Here is a 23111-nt window from a genome sequence, read left to right on the forward strand (position 1 = left end):
GACAGAGTGATCCATAGGGAGGAGGAGAGAGAGAGAGTGATCCACAGGGAGGGGGGGAGAGAGAGAGGGAGTGATCCCCAGGGAGGGGGAGAGAGAGAGACAGAGTGATCCACAGGGAGGAGGAGAGAGAGAGAGGGAGAGGGAGTGATCCACAGGGAGGAGGAGAGAGAGGGACAGAGTGATCCAAAGGGAGGGGGAGAGAGAGAGAGGGAGTGATCCACAGGGAGGGGGTGGGGGAGGGAGAGAGGGAGGCAGGGACGAAGGGGGAGGGAGTGAGAGAGGCCTGCAGCGTCAGTATCGGGGAGGGGTGCCCCTCACTGGACCCGTCCAGCAGGTTTGGGTAAAAGCAGCTGGGTATCACTTCATGCTAAGTGTCGGATTCTGGGCTGGAAGGCTGCCCAGCTGCGATGACTGTCATCTGGGAAATGTGGAAGAGCAACTTGTGTAGAAAACAGGAGCCATTCCGCCTCTGGTGATGTCAGCTGGGGGAAGAGAACTGCTCCTTCCAGAGGGAGGAGGGGTTCCCAGCTCTGGTCCCGGGAACCCCCAGACACCTCCTTGGATCTTAACCCTTAACTTTCCGGATGCGATTCAATGGCAGTGTTTCAGGTCTCACTGTCTGCTTTCACTGTGAAGCTCAGTTTTCCACAAACAGGAAGAATGTGAGCCTGGGAAGCAAAAAAAGCTCCGCCTGACATAGGGTACCCCAAAAACCAGGTCTGGGACCCCCCTTTTATAGAGCATAAGACGTTACAAATAAAAGGTTGACCTACCAATCTTATCTGTTCAAGACTAAATATTCCTATAGATATTCTGATATCTTATACTATAATATCCTCACACTGATATAGCGTATAGAGCTCTTCACAGGTCAGGGGGATCCCCTCCACCCCCACCAGTGTGTCGCCCCACCTGGATGATGCTCCAGTCTGCTCACACACAGCAGCTCTCAGTGGGGAGGAGAGCAGAGTGATGAAGCCAGTTCAGAGAGGGGGGTTATTAGGAGGCCATGATGGGTGAAGACCAGGGGGGGAATTTGGCCAGGACACCGGAGTGACACTCCTACTCTTTTCGAGAGACGCCCTGGGATTTTTAATTACCACAGTGAGTCAGGACCTCGGTTTTACGTCTCATCCGAAGGACGGCGCCTGTTTACAGTAGTGTCCCCGTCACTATACTGGGGCATCAGGACCCACACAGACCGCAGGGTGAGCGCCCCTGCTGGCCCCACTCACACCTCTCCCAGCAGCAGCCTCAGCTTTCCCAGGAGTCTCCCCTCCAAGTACTGGCCAGGCTCACACTGCTGAGCTCCAGTGGGCTGTCAGTGCTGACGTCCACTCGCTTCCGGCAGAGAGCGGGGGGGGGGGGGGGGGGAACAGCGCTGGACGTCCTGTTATCGCGCCGCCCTCCTCTCTAGGAACAGTGCAGCGATAAATATACCCGGACACTTCTATAGCGCTCTTCTGGACTCTCCACTCCGAGCTCTTCACAGGTCAGGGGGATCCCCTCCACCCCCACCAGTGTGTCCCCCCCACCTGGATGAAGCTCCAGTCTGCTCACACACAGCAGCTCTCAGGTGGGAGGAGAGCAGAGTGATGGAGCCGGTCTGGTCCTGCGTGTCCCGCTCGCTTCACGGTCCGAGCGGCGGCGCCGCGTCAGCGCGTTAAACGCGTACAGCATGCACGGCTAGTGAATCTGAGAGTCACGCACCGGGGCGGGACGGGAGCGCGCTGATGCCGATAGAGGGAGAGAGAGAAAAAAATAAATTCCCTGGTGTCCAGTCGGAAGCAGGTATCCAGTGAGCTCGGCATGACGGGACGGCGCATGTGTGTGATCAGCACGCGATAGCACAGCTATCCCACGGTCCCTGCGCGGCCGTTGACCCGGCTCTCGGCTTGAGGCGGCGGGCTCGGCTCCAGGACACGAGTGAGCGTCTTCACGGCGTTCACGGGAGGTGCGAGCTGGGACGTTTCATGCTGAATAACCCGCCGCCGGGAGGGGGGGGCGGGTTTGAACGCCTGTCTGAGACACGTGACTCTCCAGAGGATAGTTACCTCATCAACGCTACAATATCGGAGGCAAGGTCTATGTCGTTTTTAAGATAAGATCGCTTTATTGGCCCTATACAATCTCTTGCAATAGGAATGTGTCCTTTCACAGGCCCCAGCTCGCTCTCCCTGAGACACACAGACAGGGAGAGAGAAGCTGGGGGTCTGAGCGCAGGGTCAGACATTTATACAGCACCCCTGGAGCAGCTGGGGCGAAGGGCCTTGCTCAGGGAGTAGGATTCCTCTGCCGGCTGCAGGATTTGAACCGGCAACCTTCCAGCCACAGTGCCACCGCTCTGCCCCCACACACACACACACACACACACACACACACACACACACACACACACACACACACACACACTGCGTGTGACGGCCCTGTGAGCCGTTGTCTGAGAGACTGCCGTTAGCCCGGCTTTCTGATGCACGGGATGAGATTAAACCGTGTCTGGCTACCGGACCGCCTGGCGTGTCGCATCATAAATCCCGTCCCGGGACCCCCGATGGGGCGCGGAGCCTAGCGACGCTTTTCTTAATTTTTTTAAATTTCGTTTGATTGCAGAGTTAGATGAGTGCCATACTGTACAATATTTTTCAATCGTTCGAAAAAAGTAAATAAATAAACGAAAATCTTTTTCCCCCCCCACTGTATTAGAAAATTCTTTTTTTTTGGGGGGGGGGGGGGAGGGTGCTGCCCCCTAATGCCCCGTCCCCCCCCTTAGCGACGGCTGTGCCCGCAAAGACACCGACGGCCTGCAGGTGCCGCCATTACACGCGGGCCGTTCAGACTGTCTGGGGTGCGCCGCGGTAGTGGGAGACATATTCTCAGAACAAGTATATATATATAGGGACAATACATAGTTTTATTCCATGCTGGAAAGAGAAGAAAGACAACACAACGTTTCGGCTGTGGAGCCTTGTTCGGGTGTCACACCTCAGCAGAAACATTGTGTTCTCTTTCTTCTCCTTTCAGCTGGAATAAACCTTTACTGGTCCCTGTGCAGCCTACGCATGCTGACGCAGCTAACCCCCCGAACTACACACATATATATTGTAACGCAACGGGGGCTCAGGCGGGCGCCCTTGCCGCATTAGGTCGGCCCCCCCACCGTCGGGGACTCGAACCCGGGACTCCCGCGTCCCTCAACAAGGACCCAGCCCGGTGAGCCAAAGAGAGATCTCTCCACAGCCCACTGGCTGTAGTCCTGCTATCACAGGGAAGGGCGGCGACGTCACCTGCTCTGGTACGCCGGCTCTTACACACCCTGATGGCCGTAAGCGTTACAATATATATATGTGTGTGTGTGTGTAAAATCTTCATTCACGGCGCTCTGGTTGAAGCGAACACGCTCTGACCCGTGCTGTTTTGTGATTTCGTCTCCCCCTTGACTGGGAGCCGCCCGCGGCGCGCCAGTCGCCCGTCGGATGCGTCTTGTTTATTTTCGCTTGTGTGTTATCTGCTTCTCTGTCACTCCACGGGGACGAGTGCTGACCAACCTGATCTACAGCCGCGAAGGTCTTCAGGACTTGCACGTTACTCTTTACATTGTTTACATTACATCTTCACATTTTTACTCGTATACCCAGACTGCCTCGGCAGCTGCTCACGATTCTCGGCCGGGTGTGTGTTTTTTGTGTGTTGTGCCGCGGCACCGTGCTGGCTGTTGCGGGTGTGCTGCGCACCTCGGGCCGGGAGACACTGCATTTCGCAGTTCCCTCTTGTACATCGGGATGAGCGCAGAACGACAATACAGCGATCAGAGCGGGACTTGGGACCAGGTGAAGGTTCACCGCCCTGCTGACGGGTGAGGAGATGAAACTGGGGGGGCGGGGGTCTTCTTCGGCTGTCGTTCCTGGAGACCCCCGTTTCAGGGGCGGAAGGCGGCGTTAGGACCCGGAGTCACGAAGCCGGAGCGGAGCCCCACGGGAGTGGGTTTCCCTGGGGGACGGGGAGAGGGAGGAGGGAGGAGGGCCCCCCCTCCCCCCCGCGCCGTGACTGGGGCTCGGAGGCGCCGGCGATTGGCTGCAGCTCGCGAGTTTACCTGCGCTACAGGTGAGGCGCCCCCCCCTGCCTCCGCTCTCTCTTCCCTGGCTGATGTGAGCGGCTGAAACCGAGAGAGGGCGAGGACAACAAGACAGAAACCCGAAGCGCGGTTTCACCACACTCCCCGGTCACCTGCACGGCGGAGAGCGGGGCTCACGGCGCTCGGAGTCTGTTCTGTTCTGTTTCGTTTCGTTTCGGCGGCGGCGGCGGTTCGTCTTCCGACCCGGACGAGAAGAGACGCCTTGAATCCCGCGTCGTCCCAGCGGCCGAAGCCGAACCCGAACCCGAACCCAGACGGGATTCAGCGCAGGTGAGCGGAGCGGAGCGCCTCCGTCTTCCCCCACTCACTCACTCACTCACCCACCCTGGGTGGACGAAAGCCGCGCGCCGCTGTTACTTTGTCCTTTCACGCCGAATCGAGAGAACATCGCTGTCGGGACATCGGCTCCTCGGGCGACCGTCCCCGGGCAGAGGGGACACACAGGTCGTCCTGGCGGGGGGCCGGGGGCGAGTCGCCGTCCTGGCTAGAGGGACTGGGGGACTGGGGGACTGGGGGACTCCCCCTCCCGCCCCCCCTCGCCACTCTGGCCTTTGCGCTGCCTGCCTGGGCGCCCGGTGAAGGAGCCCGGTGGCAGGTTCCACGGGAAGCTCGCGGGTTTACTATCCCCCGGCAGCTCCTGAACGCGTCCCTCCAGCCTGGCCGCGCTCGTGGTCCGGCAAGGGACCCCTTTAGCACCCTTTAGCCCAGCGGGGAGGGGAGGGGAGGGGACCCCCTGGACTGTACTGGACTGGGGGACCCCTACTCTTCCGTGGGTGGGAGCGAGGACAGAGCCCACGGAGCGCCGCGGCTCACTGCGGCTTCGCCTGCTCGCTCGCTCCTGTGTGCTCCTGCCTTCCCCGGGCCCTGGAGGGGCGAGGAAAGGGCCACTGTGTGTCGCTACTCACAAAGCAAGTGAAGTGGTCGTTCTGGTGTCTCACGAGATAAGCAGTGGATTTCTTCAGATAACAAGTAAACCGCAGAACAAGCGAAGTGGTCATTCTGAGGTCTAGATAAGCGGTGTAGTTCCGGTGGGGAGCTGCGCCGGCATGCGGAGGCTGCAGAGGAACAAGTAACAGGTTTATTCCAGCTGAAAAGAGAAAGAAAAACAACGTTTCGGCCGTGGAGCCTCCTTCGGGGGTGAAGGGACCTGTGGAGAAGGCTCCACGGCCGAAACGTTGCGTTTTCTTTCTTCTTTTTTTTTTCAGCTGGAATAAACCTATCGCTTGTTTCTATATAAGCAGTGGATTTTATTAGATCAAGAAAATAAACCACAGAACAAATGTTGGTGCTTGGCGCTGCTTTTGTCATTTTTGGTGAAAATGGTCAAAGTAGGGGGGTCGTTTTTTGGGGGGGTCCGGAACAGGTTGTGCTTTTTCTCTGTGAGAGAAATGGGTGTTTCTGTGTACGGATATGTGCTACACCTAAGGGTCTGTGGGAACGAATCATGTTGGTGAACAGAGGTCGGGGTGGATATATCAGGGGGTTAAATACGTGACTTTGCCCCCGACCTCCGTTGTGGCTGGTTTTTCTGCGGGTCTACACGACCACTCTCTACTCCCCTGGCCAGACTGCTGATCTCTCCGCCTCGTCGCCTGGTGCTGACAGCAGATCTGTGTCTGTGTGTCTGTGGTTGGGGGAGGTCTGTCCTCACAGCCCGCGTGTGTCTCTGCAGGTTCTCTGAGATCCGACAGCCTGCGGGACAGGCCGGGCTGGGCAGGAGGGTTCAAGCCTCGGGTTCTGGACAGAGACCAGTAGGCCCAATGAGGACCGTGTGCTGGCCAGCAGCAACAGCACTGCTGCTCACTGTGGGTGAGTGAGCGCAGGACCTTCGACCTTCCTGCTGTCTGCGAGTCTGTCTGGCTCTCTGTGCAGGGTGTGTGTGTCTCTCTGTACAGTGTGTGTGTGTCAGGGGTCAGGGTGTGTGTCTCTCTGTGCAGGGTGTGTGTGTGTCTCTCTGTACAGTGTGTGTGTCAGGGGTCAGTGTGTGTGTCTCTCTGTACAGTGTGTGTGTCAGGGGTCAGTGTGTGTGTGTGTCTCTCTGTACAGTGTGTGTGTGTGTGTGTCAGGGGTCAGTGTGTGTGTGTGTGTGTGTGTCACGGGTCAGTGTGTGTGTCTCTCTGTACAGGGTGTGTGTGTCAGGGGTCAGTGTGTGTGTGTGTCAGGGGTCAGTGTGTGTGTCTCTCTGTGCAGGGTGTGTGTCTCTCTGTACAGGGTGTGTGTGTGTCAGGGGTGACAGTGATTGTGGTTGGGGTCAGTGTGTGGCTCTCTGTACAGTGTGCACTGTGTTCAGTGAGTATACTGAGTTCCCCGCAGTGTGTGTTCAGTGCACTGTGTATATTGTGTTCAGGGGCTGTACAGTGACCTCTGTGTTGTGTGTTCAATGCATTGTTTAGATCAGGAGCTTATATGATGTTTTTTTCTTTTTGCTTTTCCTGCAGGTCTTTGGACATGTGACGCTCAAGGTAGTGACATATTTTATGCATCATTCCTCACTTGTAAACAGTGTGACACAGCTCTGCCTCTAGGTGGGGTTAAACATCTCTTTCCACTCCCAGGGCCTCTCCTGGCTGTACTTTAACTCTGAGTAACACAAGGTCATAACACAAAGGGTTATAAAGATGGTGGATTTGGTGTTGAAGAATTCATTTCACTTATAAAATTCCTAGGACTCGTGCCCAGACTGCCTGGCGCACAACTGTCGTATCGTGCGAGTCCCTTTGTCACTTGAACACGTCACTGATCCTTCACACGAAGGAATGTGAACTCTAGTCTCTAACCCTTGATCAAAGGATAAACACACCTGCCAAAACCTGAGTTTTATGCAGCTCTCTGGTGCCGTCTGGAGGCGAGAGGGGCTAATCCCGTGTTTTCGGTTTCTCTCCCCCTCTGTGCCGTGCCCTCAGTGTGCGGTAACCCACCCCTGGGCAATCGGATCGTGGGAGGACAGAACGCCCAGGAGGGGGCGTGGCCGTGGCAGGTGGACATCCAGGACAACGCGAAACACATCTGTGGAGGGTCACTCATCAGCGACACCTGGGTCCTGTCTGCGGCTCACTGCTTCCCCAAGTACGTCTCTCTCAGTGCAGTGTAAATGTACTGTAGTGTCCAGTCAGTGTGTCTGTGTTAATCTCTCTCTCTCTCTCTCTCTCTCTCTGTCATAGGCCCGCCTCAGTCTCCAGTTATATCCTTTATCTGGGTCGGTACCAGCTGGGTGGTCTTAACCAGTATGAGCAGAGCAGGTCCATCACACAGGTCATAGTGGACTCGAGGTACACGGAGGCCATATTGGGCTATGACATCGCCCTGGTGCGGATGGCCAGTGCTGTGACCTACACTGACTACATCCTGCCCATCTGTCTACCTGACCCTGCGGTGGTCTTCCCAGAGGGCATGAACTGCTACGTCACTGGCTGGGGCAACATTGGGCAAGATCGTGAGTCTAATCCTCTGTCTGCAGAGTCCTGCAGTCAATGTCTGCTTGTCCACTTCCTTTTCTCAGTGCAGTGTTAATGTACTGGAGTGTCCAGTCAGTGTGTCTGTATTAACCCCCCTCTCTCTCTCAGTGCAGTGTTAATGTACTGGAGTGTCCAGTCAGTGTGTCTGTATTAACCCCTCACTCTCTCTCAGTGCAGTGTTAATGTACTGGAGTGTCCAGTCAGTGTGTCTGTATTAACCCCTCTCTCTCAGTGCAGTGTTAATGTACTGGAGTGTCCAGTCAGTGTGTCTGTATTAACCCCTCTCTCTCAGTGCAGTGTTAATGTACTGGAGTGTCCAGTCAGTGTGTCTGTATTAACCCCTCTCTCTCTCTCAGTGCAGTGTTAATGTACTGGAGTGTCCAGTCAATGTGTCTGTATTAACCCCTCTCTCTCTCTCAGTGCAGTGTTAATGTACTGGAGTGTCCAGTCAGTGTGTGTGTATTAACCCCTCTCTCTCAGTGCAGTGTTAATGTACTGGAGTGTCCAGTCAGTGTGTCTGTATTAACCCCTCACTCTCTCTCAGTGCAGTGTTAATGTACTAGAGTGTCCAGTCAGTGTGTCTGTATTAACCTCTCTCTCTCAGTGCAGTGTTAATGTACTGGAGTGTCCAGTCAGTGTGTCTGTATTAACCCCTCTCTCTCTCTCAGTGCAGTGTTAATGTACTGGAGTGTCCAGTCAGTGTGTCTGTATTAACCCCTCTCTCTCTCTCAGTGCAGTGTTAATGTACTGGAGTGTCCAGTCAGTGTGTCTGTATTAACCCCTCTCTCTCTCAGTGCAGTGTTAATGTACTGTAGAGTCCAGTCAGTGTGTCTGTATTAACCCCTCTCTCTCAGTGCAGTGTTAATGTACTGGAGTGTCCAATCAGTGTGTCTGTATTAACCCCTCTCTCTCTCTCAGTCAGTCTTCCCAATCCTGGGACACTGCAGGAGGTCGTGGTGCCCCTCATCAGCAGTTCCACCTGTAATGACATGTACCAGACTCCCACGGCTGCCTTTCCAACCACCACCCAGATCCTTTCGGACATGATCTGTGCTGGTTTCCAGCAGGGAGGAAAGGACTCCTGTCAGGTATTTGTGATGATGATTTTTACTGTGTACATTCCCCATCAGCAGCCTTACTGTCTCATCTGGAGATAAGAGCTCAACAAAGTTTAGGAACTCAGTGTTAATGTACTGGAGTGTCCAGTCAGTGTGTCTGTATTAACCCCTCTCTCTCTCTCTCTCTCTCTCTCTCTCTCTCACAGGGAGACTCTGGGGGACCCCTTGTTTGTGCCATGGTTAATCACACCTGGGTCCAAGCGGGCATCGTGAGTTTCGGGGATGGCTGTGCCAGTCCCAACCGCCCCGGCGTCTACACCAAGGTGACCTCGTACTCCAGCTGGGTGCAGTCCATTGTGCCGGACATCGCTCTGTACGGCGGCGCCCCCCACAGGCCGGGCCCCGCCCTGGCGGTGCTGGCGCATGGGCTGATGTCCGTGCTGTTCGCCACCATGCTGAGATAGAGGGGGAGGGGGTGGAGAGAGTGGGGGGTGGTGGGAAGACCAATTGGCAGGGGTCCTGCTTGACCGTAGGTGCGTTAGGGCCAGTTTCGATCTTCCCGCGAGCCGCCAACCTCCGTGTCGGAAAGGGTGCCAGGATCGCCTGCAATCCGGAACGACCTAATATCACCCCCACCCCGCCTCGGGACGGCAGGGTAAGGGGTTGGGGTCTCCGTCGGGCGTCTTGGGGTGCCCCCCCGTCCAAGACGTTCCAAAGGTCGCCGTTTGATCTGCTCTTCCCAGCGAGATCACCTGACCCGAGGTCATCTGGGGTCGCAGTCCGAGTGCCCTTCAGCAAAGGAGGAGCCGGGTTGATGAATCGGCCGATGGGCAGGCTTTGGGGGTGGGGGGGAGGGGGTTCTCTCGTTGGTATTTTTAAAACCAGCTCATGAACTGGAATCATTTTAGAATAAACGATGAGTGCTGGAACTATTTCTCTTTTTAAAGAATCCATTGTATGGACAGCAGAGGTGATTTTATGAAGGAGTGTGAATAAATGTTGAACACGAGTGAAAAGTCTCTTCTGTTTTTTTTGGTCGTGGGAGACGTGGGCATCGTTTTGTCTTCACAGAGTTCACCGTGCCTCTCGCTAGAGTGGGGGTTCGCACTGTGGCAGTCTTGTAGTGGTCATTTGCGGTGTCTCGGGGGTCCTGGAAGGAAGACGGGGGGTTTACAAAGTCTCATCTGTGCTGGAATGGGGTTTTCCTATCTCTCCCATCAGACAGCACTGTCTCCCTTCCTCTCCCAGCATCCTCTCCTCTACAGCTGATCTCTTCCTGTCTCACCCATCACACGGCAGTTTCCCTTCCTCTCCCTCTCCCAGCATCCTCTCCTCTACAGCTGATCTCTTCCTGTCTCGCCCATCAGACAGCACTGTCTCCCTTCCTCTCCCAGCATTCTCTCCTCTACAGCTGATCTCTTCCTGTCTCGCCCATCAGACAGCACTGTCTCCCTTCCTCTCCCAGCATTCTCTCCTCTACAGCTGATCTCTTCCTGTCTCGCCCATCAGACAGCACTGTCTCCCTTCCTCTCCCAGCATTCTCTCCTCTACAGCTGATCTCATCCTGTCTCACCCATCACACAGCACTGTCTCCCTTCCTCTCCCTCTCCCAACATCCTCTCCTCTACAGCTGATCTCTTCCTGTCTCTCCCATCTGTTGCCCAGAATACTCCCACTCTGCCCTACTCCCACTTTTCCCAGCATCCTCTCCTCCATACCCTCAATCCTTCGCTCATGTCCTGGGTCTCAACTGGCTGCTTTAGCAGGCAGACGCACCACTCACTCTGCTTTCTCAAGGTGTTTTTATTAAAACATCTTTAAAAAAAAACTGAAGGGGCAAAACAGGAGTATAAAAAAAAACACTTGAGTGTTATTATTGCAGTCATGATCCAGTGGAATAACAGGAAGTACCAGTGACCAGGTGTGGACGAGAGTGGAAGGCAGACAGATGAGGGCAGTGTCTGCGCTCCTCTTGCAGATTTTAAAAGCCAACTGAACCTGCTGCCAAAGACGGTCACTTATCTGTCCCCACCGATCGACCTTCAGCATCTGACCGACATCGGTCCCCTCAGCTCGGACCTCTCTGTGTCATACCAACATTGTTCCCCTCCCCTCGACCCTCCGCGTCTCTCGCCGACGCCGGCCCCCTCCCCTCGACCCTCCGCGCCTCTCGCCGACGCCGGCCCCCTCCCCTCGACCCTCCGCGTCTCTCGCCGACGCCGGCCCCCTCCCCTCGACCCTCCGCGCCTCTCGCCGACGCCGGCCCCCTCCCCTCGACCCTCCGCGTCTCTCGCCGACGCCGGCCCCCTCCCCTCGACCCTCCGCGCCTCTCGCCGACGCCGGCCCCCTCCCCTCGACCCTCCGCGTCTCTCGCCGACGCCGGCCCCCTCCGTATGACCCTCCGCGTCTCTCGCCGACACCGGCCCCCTCCCCTCGTCCCTCCGCGTCTCTCGCCGACACCGGTCCCCTCCGTATGACCCTCCGCGTCTCTCGCCGACACCGGCCCCCTCCCCTTGACCCTCCGCGTCTCTCAACGACGCCGGTCTCCTCCACTCGACCCTCCGCGTCTCTCCCCAACGCCAGCCCCCTCCACATCTCTAGCCGACACCGGCCCCCTCCCCTCGACCCTCCACGTCTCTCGCCGACGCCGGCCCCCTCCCCTCGACCCTCCGCGTCTCCCCTCGACCCTCCGCGCCTCTCGCCGACACCGGCCCCCTCCCCTCGACCCTCCACGTCTCTCGCCGACGCCGGCCCCCTCCCCTCGACCCTCCGCGTCTCTCAACGACGCCGGTCTCCTCCACTCGACCCTCCGCGTCTCTCCCCAACGCCAGCCCCCTCCACATCTCTAGCCGACACCGGCCCCCTCCCCTCGACCCTCCACGTCTCTCGCCGACGCCGGCCCCCTCCCCTCGACCCTCCGCGTCTCCCCTCGACCCTCCGCGCCTCTCGCCGACACCGGCCCCCTCCCCTCGACCCTCCACGTCTCTCGCCGACGCCGGCCCCCTCCCCTCGACCCTCCACGTCTCTCGCCGACGCCGGCCCCCTCCCCTCGACCCTCCGCGTCTCTCAACGACGCCGGTCTCCTCCCCTCGACCCTCCGCGTCTCTCCCCAACGCCAGCCCCCTCCACATCTCTAGCCGACACCGGCCCCCTCCCCTCGACCCTCCACGTCTCTCGCCGACGCCGGCCCCCTCCCCTCGACCCTCCGCGTCTCCCCTCGACCCTCCGCGCCTCTCGCCGACACCGGCCCCCTCCCCTCGACCCTCCGCGTCTCTCGCCGACGCCGGCCCCCTCCGTATGACCCTCCGCGTCTCTCGCCGACGCCGGCCCCCTCCCCTCGACCCTCCGCGTCTCTCGCCGACGCCGGCCCCCTCCCCTCCACCCTCCGCGTCTCTCGCCGACGCCGGCCCCCTCCCCTCCACCCTCCGCGTCTCTCGCCGACGCCGGCCCCCTCCCCTCGACCCTCCGCGTCTCTCGCCGACGCCGGCCCCCTCTGTATGACCCTCCGCGTCTCTCGCCGACGCCGGCCCCCTCTGTATGACCCTCCGCATCTCTCGCCGACGCCGGCCCTCTCCGTATGACCCTCCGCGTCTCTCGCCGATGCCGGCCCCCTCCCCTCGACCCTCCGCGTCTCTCGCCGACGCCGGCCCTCTCCGTATGACCCTCCGCGTCTCTCGCCGACGCCGGTCCCCTCCCCTCGACCCTCCGCGTCTCTCGCCGACGCCGGCCCTCTCCGTATGACCCTCCGCGTCTCTCGCCGATGCCGGCCCCCTCCCCTCGACTCTCCGCGTCTCTCGCCGACGCCGGCCCTCTCCGTATGACCCTCCGCGTCTCTCGCCGATGCCGGCCCCCTCCCCTCGACCCTCCGCGTCTCTCGCCGACGCCGGCCCCCTCCCCTCGACCCTCCGCCTCTCTCGCCGACGCCGGCCCCCTCCCCTCCACCCTCCGCCTCTCTCGCCGACGCCGGCCCCCTCCCCTCGACCCTCCGCGTCTCTCGCCGACGCCAGTCCCCTCTGTATGACCCTCCGCGTCTCTCGCCGACACTGGTCCCCCCCCTCGACCCTCCGCGTCTCTCGCCGACGCCGGTCTCCTCCCCTCGACCCTCCGCGTCTCTCGCCGACGCCGGTCTCCTCCCCTCGACCCTCCGCGTCTCTCGCCGACGCCGGTCCCCTCCCCTCGACCCTCCGCGTCTCTCGCCGACGCCGGTCCCCTCCCCTCGACCCTCCGCGTCTCTCGCCGACGCCGGCCCCCTCCCCTCGACTCTCCGCGTCTCTCGCCGACGCCGGCCCCCTCCCCTCCACCCTCCGCGTCTCTCGCCGACGCCGGTCCCCTCCCCTCGACCCTCCGCGTCTCTCGCCGACACCGGCCCCCTCCCCTCGACCCTCCGCGTCTCTCGCCGACGCCGGCCCCCTCCCCTCGACCCTCCGCGTCTCTCAACGACGCCGGTCTCCTCCACTCGACCCTCCGCGTCTCTCCCCAACGCCAGCCCCCTCCACATCTCTAGCCGACACCGGCCCCCTCCCCTCGACCCTCCACGTCTCTCGCCGACGCCGGCCCCCTCCCCTCGACCCTCCGCGTCTCCCCTCGACCCTCCGCGCCTCTCGCCGACACCGGCCCCCTCCCCTCGACCCTCCGCGTCTCTCGCCGACGCCGGCCCCCTCCGTATGACCCTCCGCGTCTCTCGCCGACGCCGGTCCCCTCCCCTCGACCCTCCGCGTCTCTCGCCGATGCCGGCCCCCTCCCCTCGACCCTCCGCGTCTCTCGCCGACGCCGGCCCTCTCCGTATGACCCTCCGCGTCTCTCGCCGATGCCGGACCCCTCCCCTCGACTCTCCGCGTCTCTCGCCGACGCCGGCCCTCTCCGTATGACCCTCCGCGTCTCTCGCCGACGCCGGCCCCCTCCCCTCGACCCTCCGCGTCTCTCGCCGACGCCGGCCCCCTCCCCTCGACCCTCCGCCTCTCTCGCCGACGCCGGTCCCCTCCCCTCGACCCTCCGCGTCTCTCGCCGACGCCGGCCCCCTCCCCTCCACCCTCCGCGTCTCTCGCCGACGCCGGCCCCCTCCCCTCCACCCTCCGCGCCTCTCGCCGACGTCGCCCCCCCCCTCGACCCTCCGCGCCTCTCGCCGACGTCGCCCCCCCCCCTCGACCCGCCGCGTCTCTCGCCGACGCCGGCCCCCTCCCCTCGACCCTCCGCGTCTCTCGCCGACGCCGGCCCCCTCCGTATGACCCTCCGCGTCTCTCGCCGACGCCGGCCCCCTCCCCTCGACCCTCCGCGTCTCTCACCGACGCCGGCCTCCTCCCCTCGACCCTCCGCGTCTCTCGCCGACACCGGCCCCCTCCCCTCGACCCTCCACGTCTCTCGCCGACGCCGGCCCCCTCCCCTCTACCCTCCGCGTCTCTCAACGACGCCGGTCTCCTCCACTCGACCCTCCGCGTCTCTCCCCAACGCCAGCCCCCTCCACATCTCTAGCCGACACCGGCCCCCTCCCCTCGACCCTCCACGTCTCTCGCCGACGCCGGCCCCCTCCCCTCGACCCTCCGCGTCTCCCCTCGACCCTCCGCGCCTCTCGCCGACACCGGCCCCCTCCCCTCGACCCTCCGCGTCTCTCGCCGACGCCGGCCCCCTCCGTATGACCCTCCGCGTCTCTCGCCGACGCCGGTCCCCTCCCCTCGACCCTCCGCGTCTCTCGCCGACGCCGGCCCCCTCCCCTCGACCCTCCGCGTCTCTCGCCGACGCCGGCCCCCTCTGTATGACCCTCCGCGTCTCTCGCCGACGCCGGCCCTCTCCGTATGACCCTCCGCGTCTCTCGCCGATGCCGGCCCCCTCCCCTCGACCCTCCGCGTCTCTCGCCGACGCCGGCCCTCTCCGTATGACCCTCCGCGTCTCTCGCCGATGCCGGCCCCCTCCCCTCGACTCTCCGCGTCTCTCGCCGACGCCGGCCCTCTCCGTATGACCCTCCGCGTCTCTCGCCGACGCCGGCCCCCTCCCCTCGACCCTCCGCGTCTCTCGCCGACGCCGGCCCTCTCCGTATGACCCTCCGCGTCTCTCGCCGATGCCGGCCCCCTCCCCTCGACTCTCCGCGTCTCTCGCCGACGCCGGCCCTCTCCGTATGACCCTCCGCGTCTCTCGCCGACGCCGGCCCCCTCCCCTCGACCCTCCGCGTCTCTCGCCGACGCCGGCCATCTCCGTATGACCCTCCGCGTCTCTCGCCGACGCCGGCCCCCTCCCCTCGACCCTCCGCGTCTCTCGCCGACGCCGGCCCCCTCCCCTCCACCCTCCGCGTCTCTCGCCGACGCCGGCCCCCTCCCCTCCACCCTCCGCGTCTCTCGCCGACGCCGGCCCCCTCCCCTCGACCCTCCGCGTCTCTCGCCGACGCCAGTCCCCTCTGTATGACCCTCCGCGTCTCTCGCCGACACTGGCCCCCCCCCTCGACCCTCCGCGCCTCTCGCCGACGTCGCCCCCCCCCCCCTCGACCCGCCGCGTCTCTCGCCGACGCCGGCCCCCTCCCCTCGACCCTCCGCGTCTCTCGCCGACACCGGCCCCCTCCGTATGACCCTCCGCGTCTCTCGCCGACGCCGGCCCCCTCCCCTCGACCCTCCGCGTCTCTCGCCGACGCCGGCCCCCTCCCCTCGACCCTCCGCGTCTCTCGCCGACACCGGTCCCCTCCCCTCGACCCTCCGCGTCTCTCGCCGACACCGGCCCCCTCCGTATGACCCTCCGCGTCTCTCGCCGACGCCGGCCCCCTCCCCTCGAGCCTCCGCGTCTCTCGCCGACGCCGGTCCCCTCCCCTCGACCCTCCGCGTCTCTCGCCGACGCCGGTCCCCTCCCCTCGACCCTCCGCGTCTCTCGCCGACGCCGGCCCCCTCCCCTCGACTCTCCGCGTCTCTCGCCGACGCCGGCCCCCTCCCCTCGACCCTCCGCGTCTCTCGCCGACGCCGGCCCCCTCCCCTCGACCCTCCGCGTCTCTCGCCGACGCCGGCCCCCTCCCCTCGACCCTCCGCGTCTCTCGCCGACGCCGGCCCCCTCTGTATGACCCTCCGCGTCTCTCGCCGACGCCGGCCCCCTCCCCTCGACCTTCCGCGTCTCTCGCCGACGTCGCCCCCCCCCCCTCGACCCTCCGCGTCTCTCGCCGACACCGGTCCCCTCTGTATGACCCTCCGCGTCTCTCGCCGACGCCGGCCCCCTCCCCTCGACCCTCCGCGTCTCTCGCCAACGCCGGCCCCCTCCCCTCGACCCTCCGCGTCTCTCGCCGACACCGGCCCCCTCCCCTCGACTCTCTGTTGCCCTCCATTATTATGTGAAATACTGTACCACATTTGGGGGGGGGGGGTAGTGTTTCAACCTCTTTCGACAGCCTTCTGGTTACAGCTTGGACTACGTCTCTGCGTTGTGATACAACCATTGGGCACATGCTGCCTTACAGACGCTGAAGCCTGGAAAAACTCCTGCTTGCGATCGATGCCATATACGACATGGCGATGGGGGTAGGGGAGAGCAATTGTTATGTTTAAGTCCCACAGTCTTAAACCGGGCACAAGGAGCCACCGTAAGACCTGGATTTCAGGCTCCTGAGTTAGCTTGAAAATGGGAATTTGCTAACATACAAGTCGAGTGGCTCTGAAAGAGGTCAGGCGAACTGCGTGCAGCGCATTTTAATTTTCCAAACCGGCAACTGTTGTCGGCCGGTAGTGCTGCGTTACACACCTGAGCGCCACCTAGTGGTTACTGCGCAAATAGTCGCATGCAAGATTTCCGGCATGCAAATCGAAAAGAATAGTAAGTTGGCCGATTCGTGACTAGGGCTGCCCCCGAAAGGGGACAAAACAATTTCCATGTTGAAATATAGGACACTATACCGGCTGGCTGATACCGGAGTGTTAGTGTACCAGAAGACAGGGCCAAATCGGCCACATCCGTTTCAGGGTGTAAGGGAATCTGTGACAAACGGGCGCCAGAGAAAGAAAGATCACAATCGTCGCTTGGTGCCCCTTTCTCGACAGCCACCGGTCGGCGTTGTCCTGTTCACAGAACTCCTGCCCCCTCGTACCCAAGCCCCCAGCCCATCAGAGGCAAGCTAAAGCTTGGACCTAGCCTATCCGGGCGGCCGAGCACGGGGCAGGGTTTCACAACGGCCCCTTCCGGGGACAGGGGTCGGGGGTCAGGGGTCGGGCAGGGTGGGCGTGTCAGAGAGGATCATGGGAGAGCCCAGCTGCAGCTCCTGCTGAAGGGATTCCAGGTCCGCGGGGCTCATCTTGTGCACCTCCAGCCAATCGGAGAGCAGAGACGCCGACAGGGGGGCGGAGTCGCTGTGGCTGGCGGGAGAGAGGGAGACAGAGGTGTTTGACGGTGAGCGGACTGTGAAAGACCAGACCAGACAGCGCGGGAGCCCGTCTGGCAGAAACAGCGAGGCAGATGAGAAGAGTCAAAACCGGCCTCAGTACCTGTCCCTGCTCTCGGCAGGCAACTCAAAGGACTGGTTGAGGAATTCCTCCAGGTCGAACCCAACACCGTACCCTGCGCCACTGCCCTTTGGAGTAACGGAGAACACTGGGGGCAGCACATCATCCACCTGAGAGAGAGAGAAGTTAATACAGACACACTGACTGGACACTCCAGTACATTAACACTGCACTGAGAGAGAGAGGGGTTAATACACACACACTGACTGGACACTCCAGTACATTAACACTGCACTGAGAGACAGGGGGGTTAATACAGACACACTGACTGGACACTCCAGCACATTAACACTGCACTGAGAGAGAGAGGGGTTAATACAGACACACTGGACACTCCAGTACATTAACACTGCACTGAGAGAGAGAGGGGTTAATACAGACACACTGACTGGACACTCCAGCACATTAACACTGCACTGAGAGAGAAAGAGGGGTTAATACAGACACACTGACTGGACACTCCAGCACATTAACACTGCACTGAGAGAGAGAGAGGGGTTAATACAGACACACCTGTGATTTGGAGAGCTGCAGGGTGACAGTGTGGATGTCGGGGACACTGGTGCTGGGCTGCTCTGAAGAGCTGAGGTCCTGGATGGTCAGAGGGGGCACCAGGGGCCCGGGCTCAGGCGCTGGGGGCCGGCAGGGAGGCTGCGGGGCTGGAGCAGCGCCGGCGGCGGTGGTACCAGTGCCGGTGCCGGTGCCGGGGGCGGGGGCGGTCCGGGTGTCGGTGCTGTCGCTCAGCAGGACAGCCCGCGAGGAGAGGCCTTGCCCGGGCCCGAAGCCTGGGCCCTTGCTGAGGAAATCGCCCGCGGGCAGGAGCTGGGCTGGGGGCATGCTGGGGGGGACGGGGTGGGGGTGGGAGCAAGGGGGGAGGAGGTCTTGGGAAGGGTGTTGCGCGCAGACTCCCGCAGCTCTTCCTCCTTCTCCTCCTCCTCCTCCTCCGACGACGACAGCGACAGAGCTCCCCGCCTCTGGGCAGCGCCACGGCGTCTGTGCGGGGAAGATGGGCGTCCCGGACTTGAGCTTCACTTTCGGGGCGCTGTTGTCCCCCAGACCACCAGGGGGCGCCTGCGCGGGCAGCGGGGGGTTTACGAAAGGCCCCGCGGCCGGGGCTCCAGGCTGGTAGAACCGGGCCAGGTTCCGGGCTGCGTTGGGCTTCCCGGGAGGCGGCTCGGTTCTGCCGGACGGGAGGCCGTTGACGAGGTCCGGGAGGTCCTGATTGGCCGGGGCCGGGTGACTGCCGGCCGGGGGGGGCGGGGCCTGCTCCCGCTCCTTAGGCCCGCCCCCGGCGGGGGCGGCGCCCTCCCTGACTGGCTGGCGCCGGCCGTCCATCATCCTCCGCCAGCGCTCCAGCAGGCTCTTGTCGTTGTCGCTCAGCAACACCCCCCGCAGGGACTCCCCCTTCTTCCCCTCCCGCCTCTCCTTCTCCCGCAGCCTGCGCTCGCGCTCCCTCGCGCGCTCCTGCCGCCGCCGCCGCTTCTCCTCCCTCTCCCTCTGCCGGTCCTGCGCGGTCACGGGCCGCCGGGCCTCCGGGCCCCCCGAGGAGAGGGGCAGGGAGCCCAGGCCCCCCTCGGCGCCCCCGGCCCCCAGAACGGCAGAGCTGCCATCTTTGAGAGGACAGAGAGAGAGAGAGAGAGAGAGAGAGAGAGAGAGAGAGAGAGAGAGAGTGTGTATGTGAGAGAGGGGGGTTCATACAGAGACACGCTGACCGGCCGGACTGATCTGGGGAGACGGACCCCCTCCGGACTCGGGCGCTGACCTATGCCCCGGTGCCTCAGGGCTGACTTCAGCAGCGCGGCCTTCAGGGCGGCCTTGGTGTCGTCGGAGATCGCCCCCTCCTTCCTGGGCGCCCCGGCGTCCGGCTCGCACCCCCGGACGGCCTTCCCCCGCACGGCGGCGGCGGCGCTGGCCTGGGAGAGGGAGCGGGAGAGCGCCTGGGAGAGGGACTGGGCCTGAGACGGGGACAGGGAGAGGGAGGGTGGCTGGGGGAGAGGGGCAGGGGGCGGGGCCGGGGCGGGGGGCGGGCCCGCCGGGCAGGGAGGCCCCTCCCCCTTCCTGACCGGCTGCCCGGCGACGGGGGGCGGGACCGGGGGCGGGGCCTGGTCTCCGAGGGGCGTGGTCAGGTCGATGGTCTCCGGCTGGCCGGGGTCGGAGCTGGCGCTGGGCATGTCAACGTCGTGGCAGCCGTCGCCGGGGGCGGGGAGGGCCGTTACTGGGGCCGGGGCCGGGGCCGGCGCGGGGAGGGCCGAGACCGAGGCCGCCGCCGCCTCCGCCTGCGCCGCCGCGCCGGGCGGGACGGGGCGCAGGAGCGGCCGGAAGGAGATCTTGCGGCGGATGCCCTCGCGCCGGGAGTGGAAGTCGCGGATCTCCTCCAGGATGGCGTCCTTGATCTGCTCGCGGGACATGGGCAGCTTGTCGAACTCGAAGTCGAAGGCCGGCACGCACACGGGCTCATCCTCGGGGTCGTGGTACTTGGCCAGGTAGGGGTGCCGCAGGGCGTCGGTCACCGAGACCCGCTCCCGGGGGTCGAAGCGCAGCATGGCGCCCAGCAGGTCCACGGCGGCGGGCTCGGCGTCCGGGTACAGCGAGGCCAGGGGCAGCGGCGCGCGGGAGGGCAGGCTCTGCACGTAGGAGCGCACCCGCTCCGCGCCGATGGCCCCGATCACGCCCTCGGGCGGGGTGCCCAGCACCGACAGGATCAGCTGCAGCTGGTGCACGTAGTTCTTGCCCGGGAAGAGCTGGCGGCGGCCCAGCATCTCGGCGAAGATGCAGCCCACCGACCACATGTCGATGGCCAGGCTGTAGTGGTGCAGGGACAGCATGAGCTCGGGCGCGCGGTACCAGCGCGTGGCCACGTACTCCGTCATGAAGGAGCGGGACTCGTCGGGCCGCGCGCTCAGGCCCCGCGCCATGCCGAAGTCGCCGATCTTCAGCTCGCAGGTCTCGTTGACCAGCAGGTTGGAGGGCTTGAGGTCGCGGTGGATGACGTTGGCCGAGTGCACGTACTTGAGCCCCCGCAGCAGCTGGTACAGGAAGTAGCGTGTGTGCTCGGCCGTCAGGGGCTGCTGGGAGTGGATGATCTGGTGCAGGTCGCTCTCCATCAGGTCCAGCACCACGTAGCTGAGAGAGGGGAGGGGAGAGAGAGAGAGGAGAGAGGATAGACAGGGGGACAGCGAGGGGAGAGACAGGGGAGAGAGACAGGGGGAGAGAGGAGAGACAGACAATAGACAGAGGAGAGACAGGGGAAAGAGAGAAGAGGACAGAGAGAGGAGAGGGGTAGGGAGAGGAGAAGAGAGATAGGGGGAGAGAGGAGAGACGGAGAATAGACAGGGGAGAGACAGGGGAGAGAGAGGAGAGAGAGAGGAGAGAGAGAGAGGAGGACAGAGAGAGGAGAGGGGAGGGGAGGAGAGAGAGAATAGACAGAGAGAGGGGGACAGAAAGAGGAGAGGGGAGAAGAGAGAGGAGAGATGGGGGAGAGAGAGGAGGACAGAGGGGAGTGGAGGGGAGGAGAGAGATGGGGGAGAGAGGAGAGATAGAGAATAGATGGAGAGATGGGAGAGAGAGGGGGACAGAGAGAGGAGAGGTGGGGGAAAGAGAGAGGACAGAGATAGGAGAGGGACAGGGAGGAGAGAGGAGAGGGGAGAATGAGAAAGGAGGGGAGGGAGAAGGGAGAGAGAGAAAGGAGGGGAGGAGAGAATGGGCACGAAGAGGGAGGGGAATGGAGAGGGAGAGAGGAGGCAGAAACACGGGCACAGATGTTAGTGCAAGGAAACAGAAGAAGGGGTTCACTCAGTCCAACGGCCTGAGGATCTCGTCCAACTGAGTCTTGAAAGAAACCGGATGTCAGTGTCAATATTAGGCCACACACACACTCACCCACGAACTAACACACACACACTCTCACTCACCCACCCACGAACTAACCAACTAACTAACTAACACACACGCGAACGAACACAAGGTATGCGTGGCACAGAAACACACAAGGCGTGCGCACACATACACACGAGACACACGTGGCACAGAAACACACGAGGCGTGCACGTGCGCACATACACACACGAAGCACGCGCACGCACATACACAAGAGGCACGCGCACGCACATACACACGAGGCACGCGCACGCACATACACACGAGACACACGTGGCACAGAAACACACGAGGCACACGTGGCACAGAAACACACGAGGCACGCACAGAAACACACGAGGCGCGCGCACGCGCACGCACATACACACGAGGCACGCGCACGCACACACTTACACAGACTTGAAGGCACAGTTGGGCTGGGAGGGCTGCAGGATGTCCTTGATCGCGATGATGTTGTCGTGCTTGAAGTGCTTCAGGATCTTCAGCTCCCGCAGCGTCCGCTTGGCGTTGGTCAGGACGTCGAAAGCGTTGGGGATTTTCTTTATCGCCACCCGCTGGCCTGGAGGAGGAACGCAATTCAGCAGGTAACTCTTCTCTCTGCTGCTAACCCTCTCACCTGCCGACATGCGAAACTGCTCACAAACGGACAGAAAGGGCCGTTAATGCTGGAGATCAGCTGGTAAAAAAATTGAACTGCTTTTTAACTATAACCCAGCAGAAGAACAATTAGTGGCACCAATGACAATTCCAACACAGCCAATGAGAGGGTGGAACAGACCCACCTGTGTCCCGCCTCCTGGCCGAGGAGACGACGCCATAGGCTCCCGTGCCGATGGTCTCTATGATGTCATACTCATCTCCCACCTCGAATTTCACGTCCAGCATATGGGCCTTCAGCAGCGCCAGGTTCCTGGCAACCGTCGTCGCCGCAGCAACACCCTGCTCAGGCTCCGCCCCACCTCCCTGGGAAACCTCTGGCTTCTCCTTTGCTTCAGACATCATAGCCTGAGACAGTGAGTGAGCAAGAGGTTAATACACACACACTGACTGGACACTCCAGTACATTAACACTGCACTGAGAGAGAGAGGGGTTAATACAGACACACTGACTGGACACTCCAGTACATGAACACTGCACTGAGAGAGAGAGGGGGGTTAATACAGACACACTGACTGGACACTACAGTACATTAACACTGAACTGAGAGAGAGAGAGAGGGGTTAATACAGACACACTGACTGGACACTCCTGTACATTAACACTGCACTGAGAGAGAGAGAGAGGGGTTAATACACACACACTGACTGGACACTCCAGTACATTAACACTGCACTGAGAGAGAGGGGTTAATACAGACACCCTGACTGGACACTCCAGTACATTAACACTGCACTGAGAGGGGGGGGGGGAGTACAAACTCTCCAAATTAATTTAGTAACTTGGATGAAGCCGCAATTAAAACCCAATACTTTTAGACTTTTAGAGTTACGGAAAGGTATTAATCGGTCTGATGGCCGTACTCCAGGCTGACCCGAAACCTCACGGAGCCCGGAGCTGCACGGACGGTAACTGCGAGCTACAGTGCGGGTGTTTCCTCGCACTTTCCGCGACGAGATCGAGCCCAGCAGCGACACCCGAGCGAGTTTCGGAAAGAGCTTACTCCTGACCCGGCGTCAGCGCTTGACGTTAAGCAGCTTATCCGCGTTGAAAAGCCCCACATCTTCGCTCGGCGGACAACTAACCGAAATGAGTTTTAGCCCAGTTGCACGAAGTTAGCCGCATGCTTCACTAGAACCGCCCCCCCCCCTCTTTGTCACACGCCCAAAATCGACCGCTTTGGAGAGGTACCGCCGGGCGCCCGTTAATTTACAAAGCAATCCAAATCATTCACAAATAGACCTATAGGAGGAAGACGCGCTCCTAACGTGTTACTTAGCGCCCCGATTGTCTGCTCGAAGAGAATAAGAGGAATCGTACTCACGGGCTGCGCGAAACGACATGCCGCCGCCTACCAAAAGAAAAAAAACTCGCACACACGCACCTTGCCCGCCATTCACTTCCTGGTGTATTTCCTCGTTGCCGTTGACGGGCACCCGCTCGAGCCAATGGCAGCGGGGACTCCGAGTCCTC

At 61.8% G+C, this 23111-nt stretch overlaps 2 protein-coding genes across 3 annotated transcripts; one reads left to right on the forward strand and one right to left on the reverse strand.

Moving 5' to 3' along the window:
• The first annotated feature begins 3612 nt into the window (after positions 1-3612).
• LOC148833988 (serine protease 27-like) lies at positions 3613-9654 on the forward strand. The gene is made up of 7 exons (XM_088916260.1): positions 3613-4402; positions 5805-5941; positions 6571-6594; positions 7036-7198; positions 7294-7565; positions 8506-8675; positions 8852-9654. The coding sequence occupies exons 2-7, from the start codon at positions 5893-5895 to the stop codon at positions 9107-9109; spliced, it is 936 nt and encodes a 311-aa protein (XP_088772386.1). The 5' UTR covers positions 3613-4402; positions 5805-5892; the 3' UTR covers positions 9110-9654.
• Positions 9655-15599: 5945 nt separating this feature from the next.
• On the reverse strand, positions 15600-23042 carry mapk7 (mitogen-activated protein kinase 7). 2 transcript variants are annotated; one of them, XM_088916213.1, is made up of 7 exons: positions 22963-23042; positions 21763-21985; positions 21374-21539; positions 18867-20227; positions 17618-18714; positions 17087-17214; positions 15600-16957 (listed from the first exon to the last, which is right to left on the reverse strand). In XM_088916213.1, the coding sequence occupies exons 2-7, from the start codon at positions 21980-21982 to the stop codon at positions 16804-16806; spliced, it is 3126 nt and encodes a 1041-aa protein (XP_088772339.1). In that variant the 5' UTR covers positions 21983-21985; positions 22963-23042; the 3' UTR covers positions 15600-16803. The 2 variants fall into 2 exon arrangements, with proteins under 2 accessions (XP_088772339.1, XP_088772338.1); XM_088916212.1 differs by lacking the exon at positions 22963-23042 and adding an exon at positions 22642-22715.
• Positions 23043-23111: the final 69 nt, after the last annotated feature.

Source organism: Atractosteus spatula, chromosome 5, assembly GCF_055471065.1.
Source record: "Atractosteus spatula isolate fAtrSpa1 chromosome 5, fAtrSpa1.hap1, whole genome shotgun sequence".
Taxonomy (NCBI): domain Eukaryota; kingdom Metazoa; phylum Chordata; class Actinopteri; order Semionotiformes; family Lepisosteidae; genus Atractosteus; species Atractosteus spatula.

Excerpts from the sequence above, each read along its gene's own strand:
- LOC148833988 (XM_088916260.1), top strand. The coding sequence starts at position 5,893 with ATGAGGACCGTGTGCTGGCCAGCAGCAACAGCACTGCTGCTCACTGTG. Across the intron at positions 5,942-6,570 it reads AGCACTGCTGCTCACTGTGG|GTCTTTGGACATGTGACGCT; the intron begins GTGAGTGAGCGC and ends CTTTTCCTGCAG. Across the intron at positions 6,595-7,035 it reads TTGGACATGTGACGCTCAAG|TGTGCGGTAACCCACCCCTG; the intron begins GTAGTGACATAT and ends CCGTGCCCTCAG.
- mapk7 (XM_088916212.1), bottom strand. The coding sequence starts at position 22,701 with ATGTGGGGCTTTTCAACGCGGATAAGCTGCTTAACGTCAAGCGCTGAC. Across the intron at positions 21,986-22,641 it reads GCGCTGACGCCGGGTCAGGA|GCTATGATGTCTGAAGCAAA; the intron begins GTAAGCTCTTTC and ends TCACTGTCTCAG. Across the intron at positions 20,228-21,373 it reads AACTGTGCCTTCAAGTCTGT|CTACGTGGTGCTGGACCTGA; the intron begins GTAAGTGTGTGC and ends CCCCTCTCTCAG.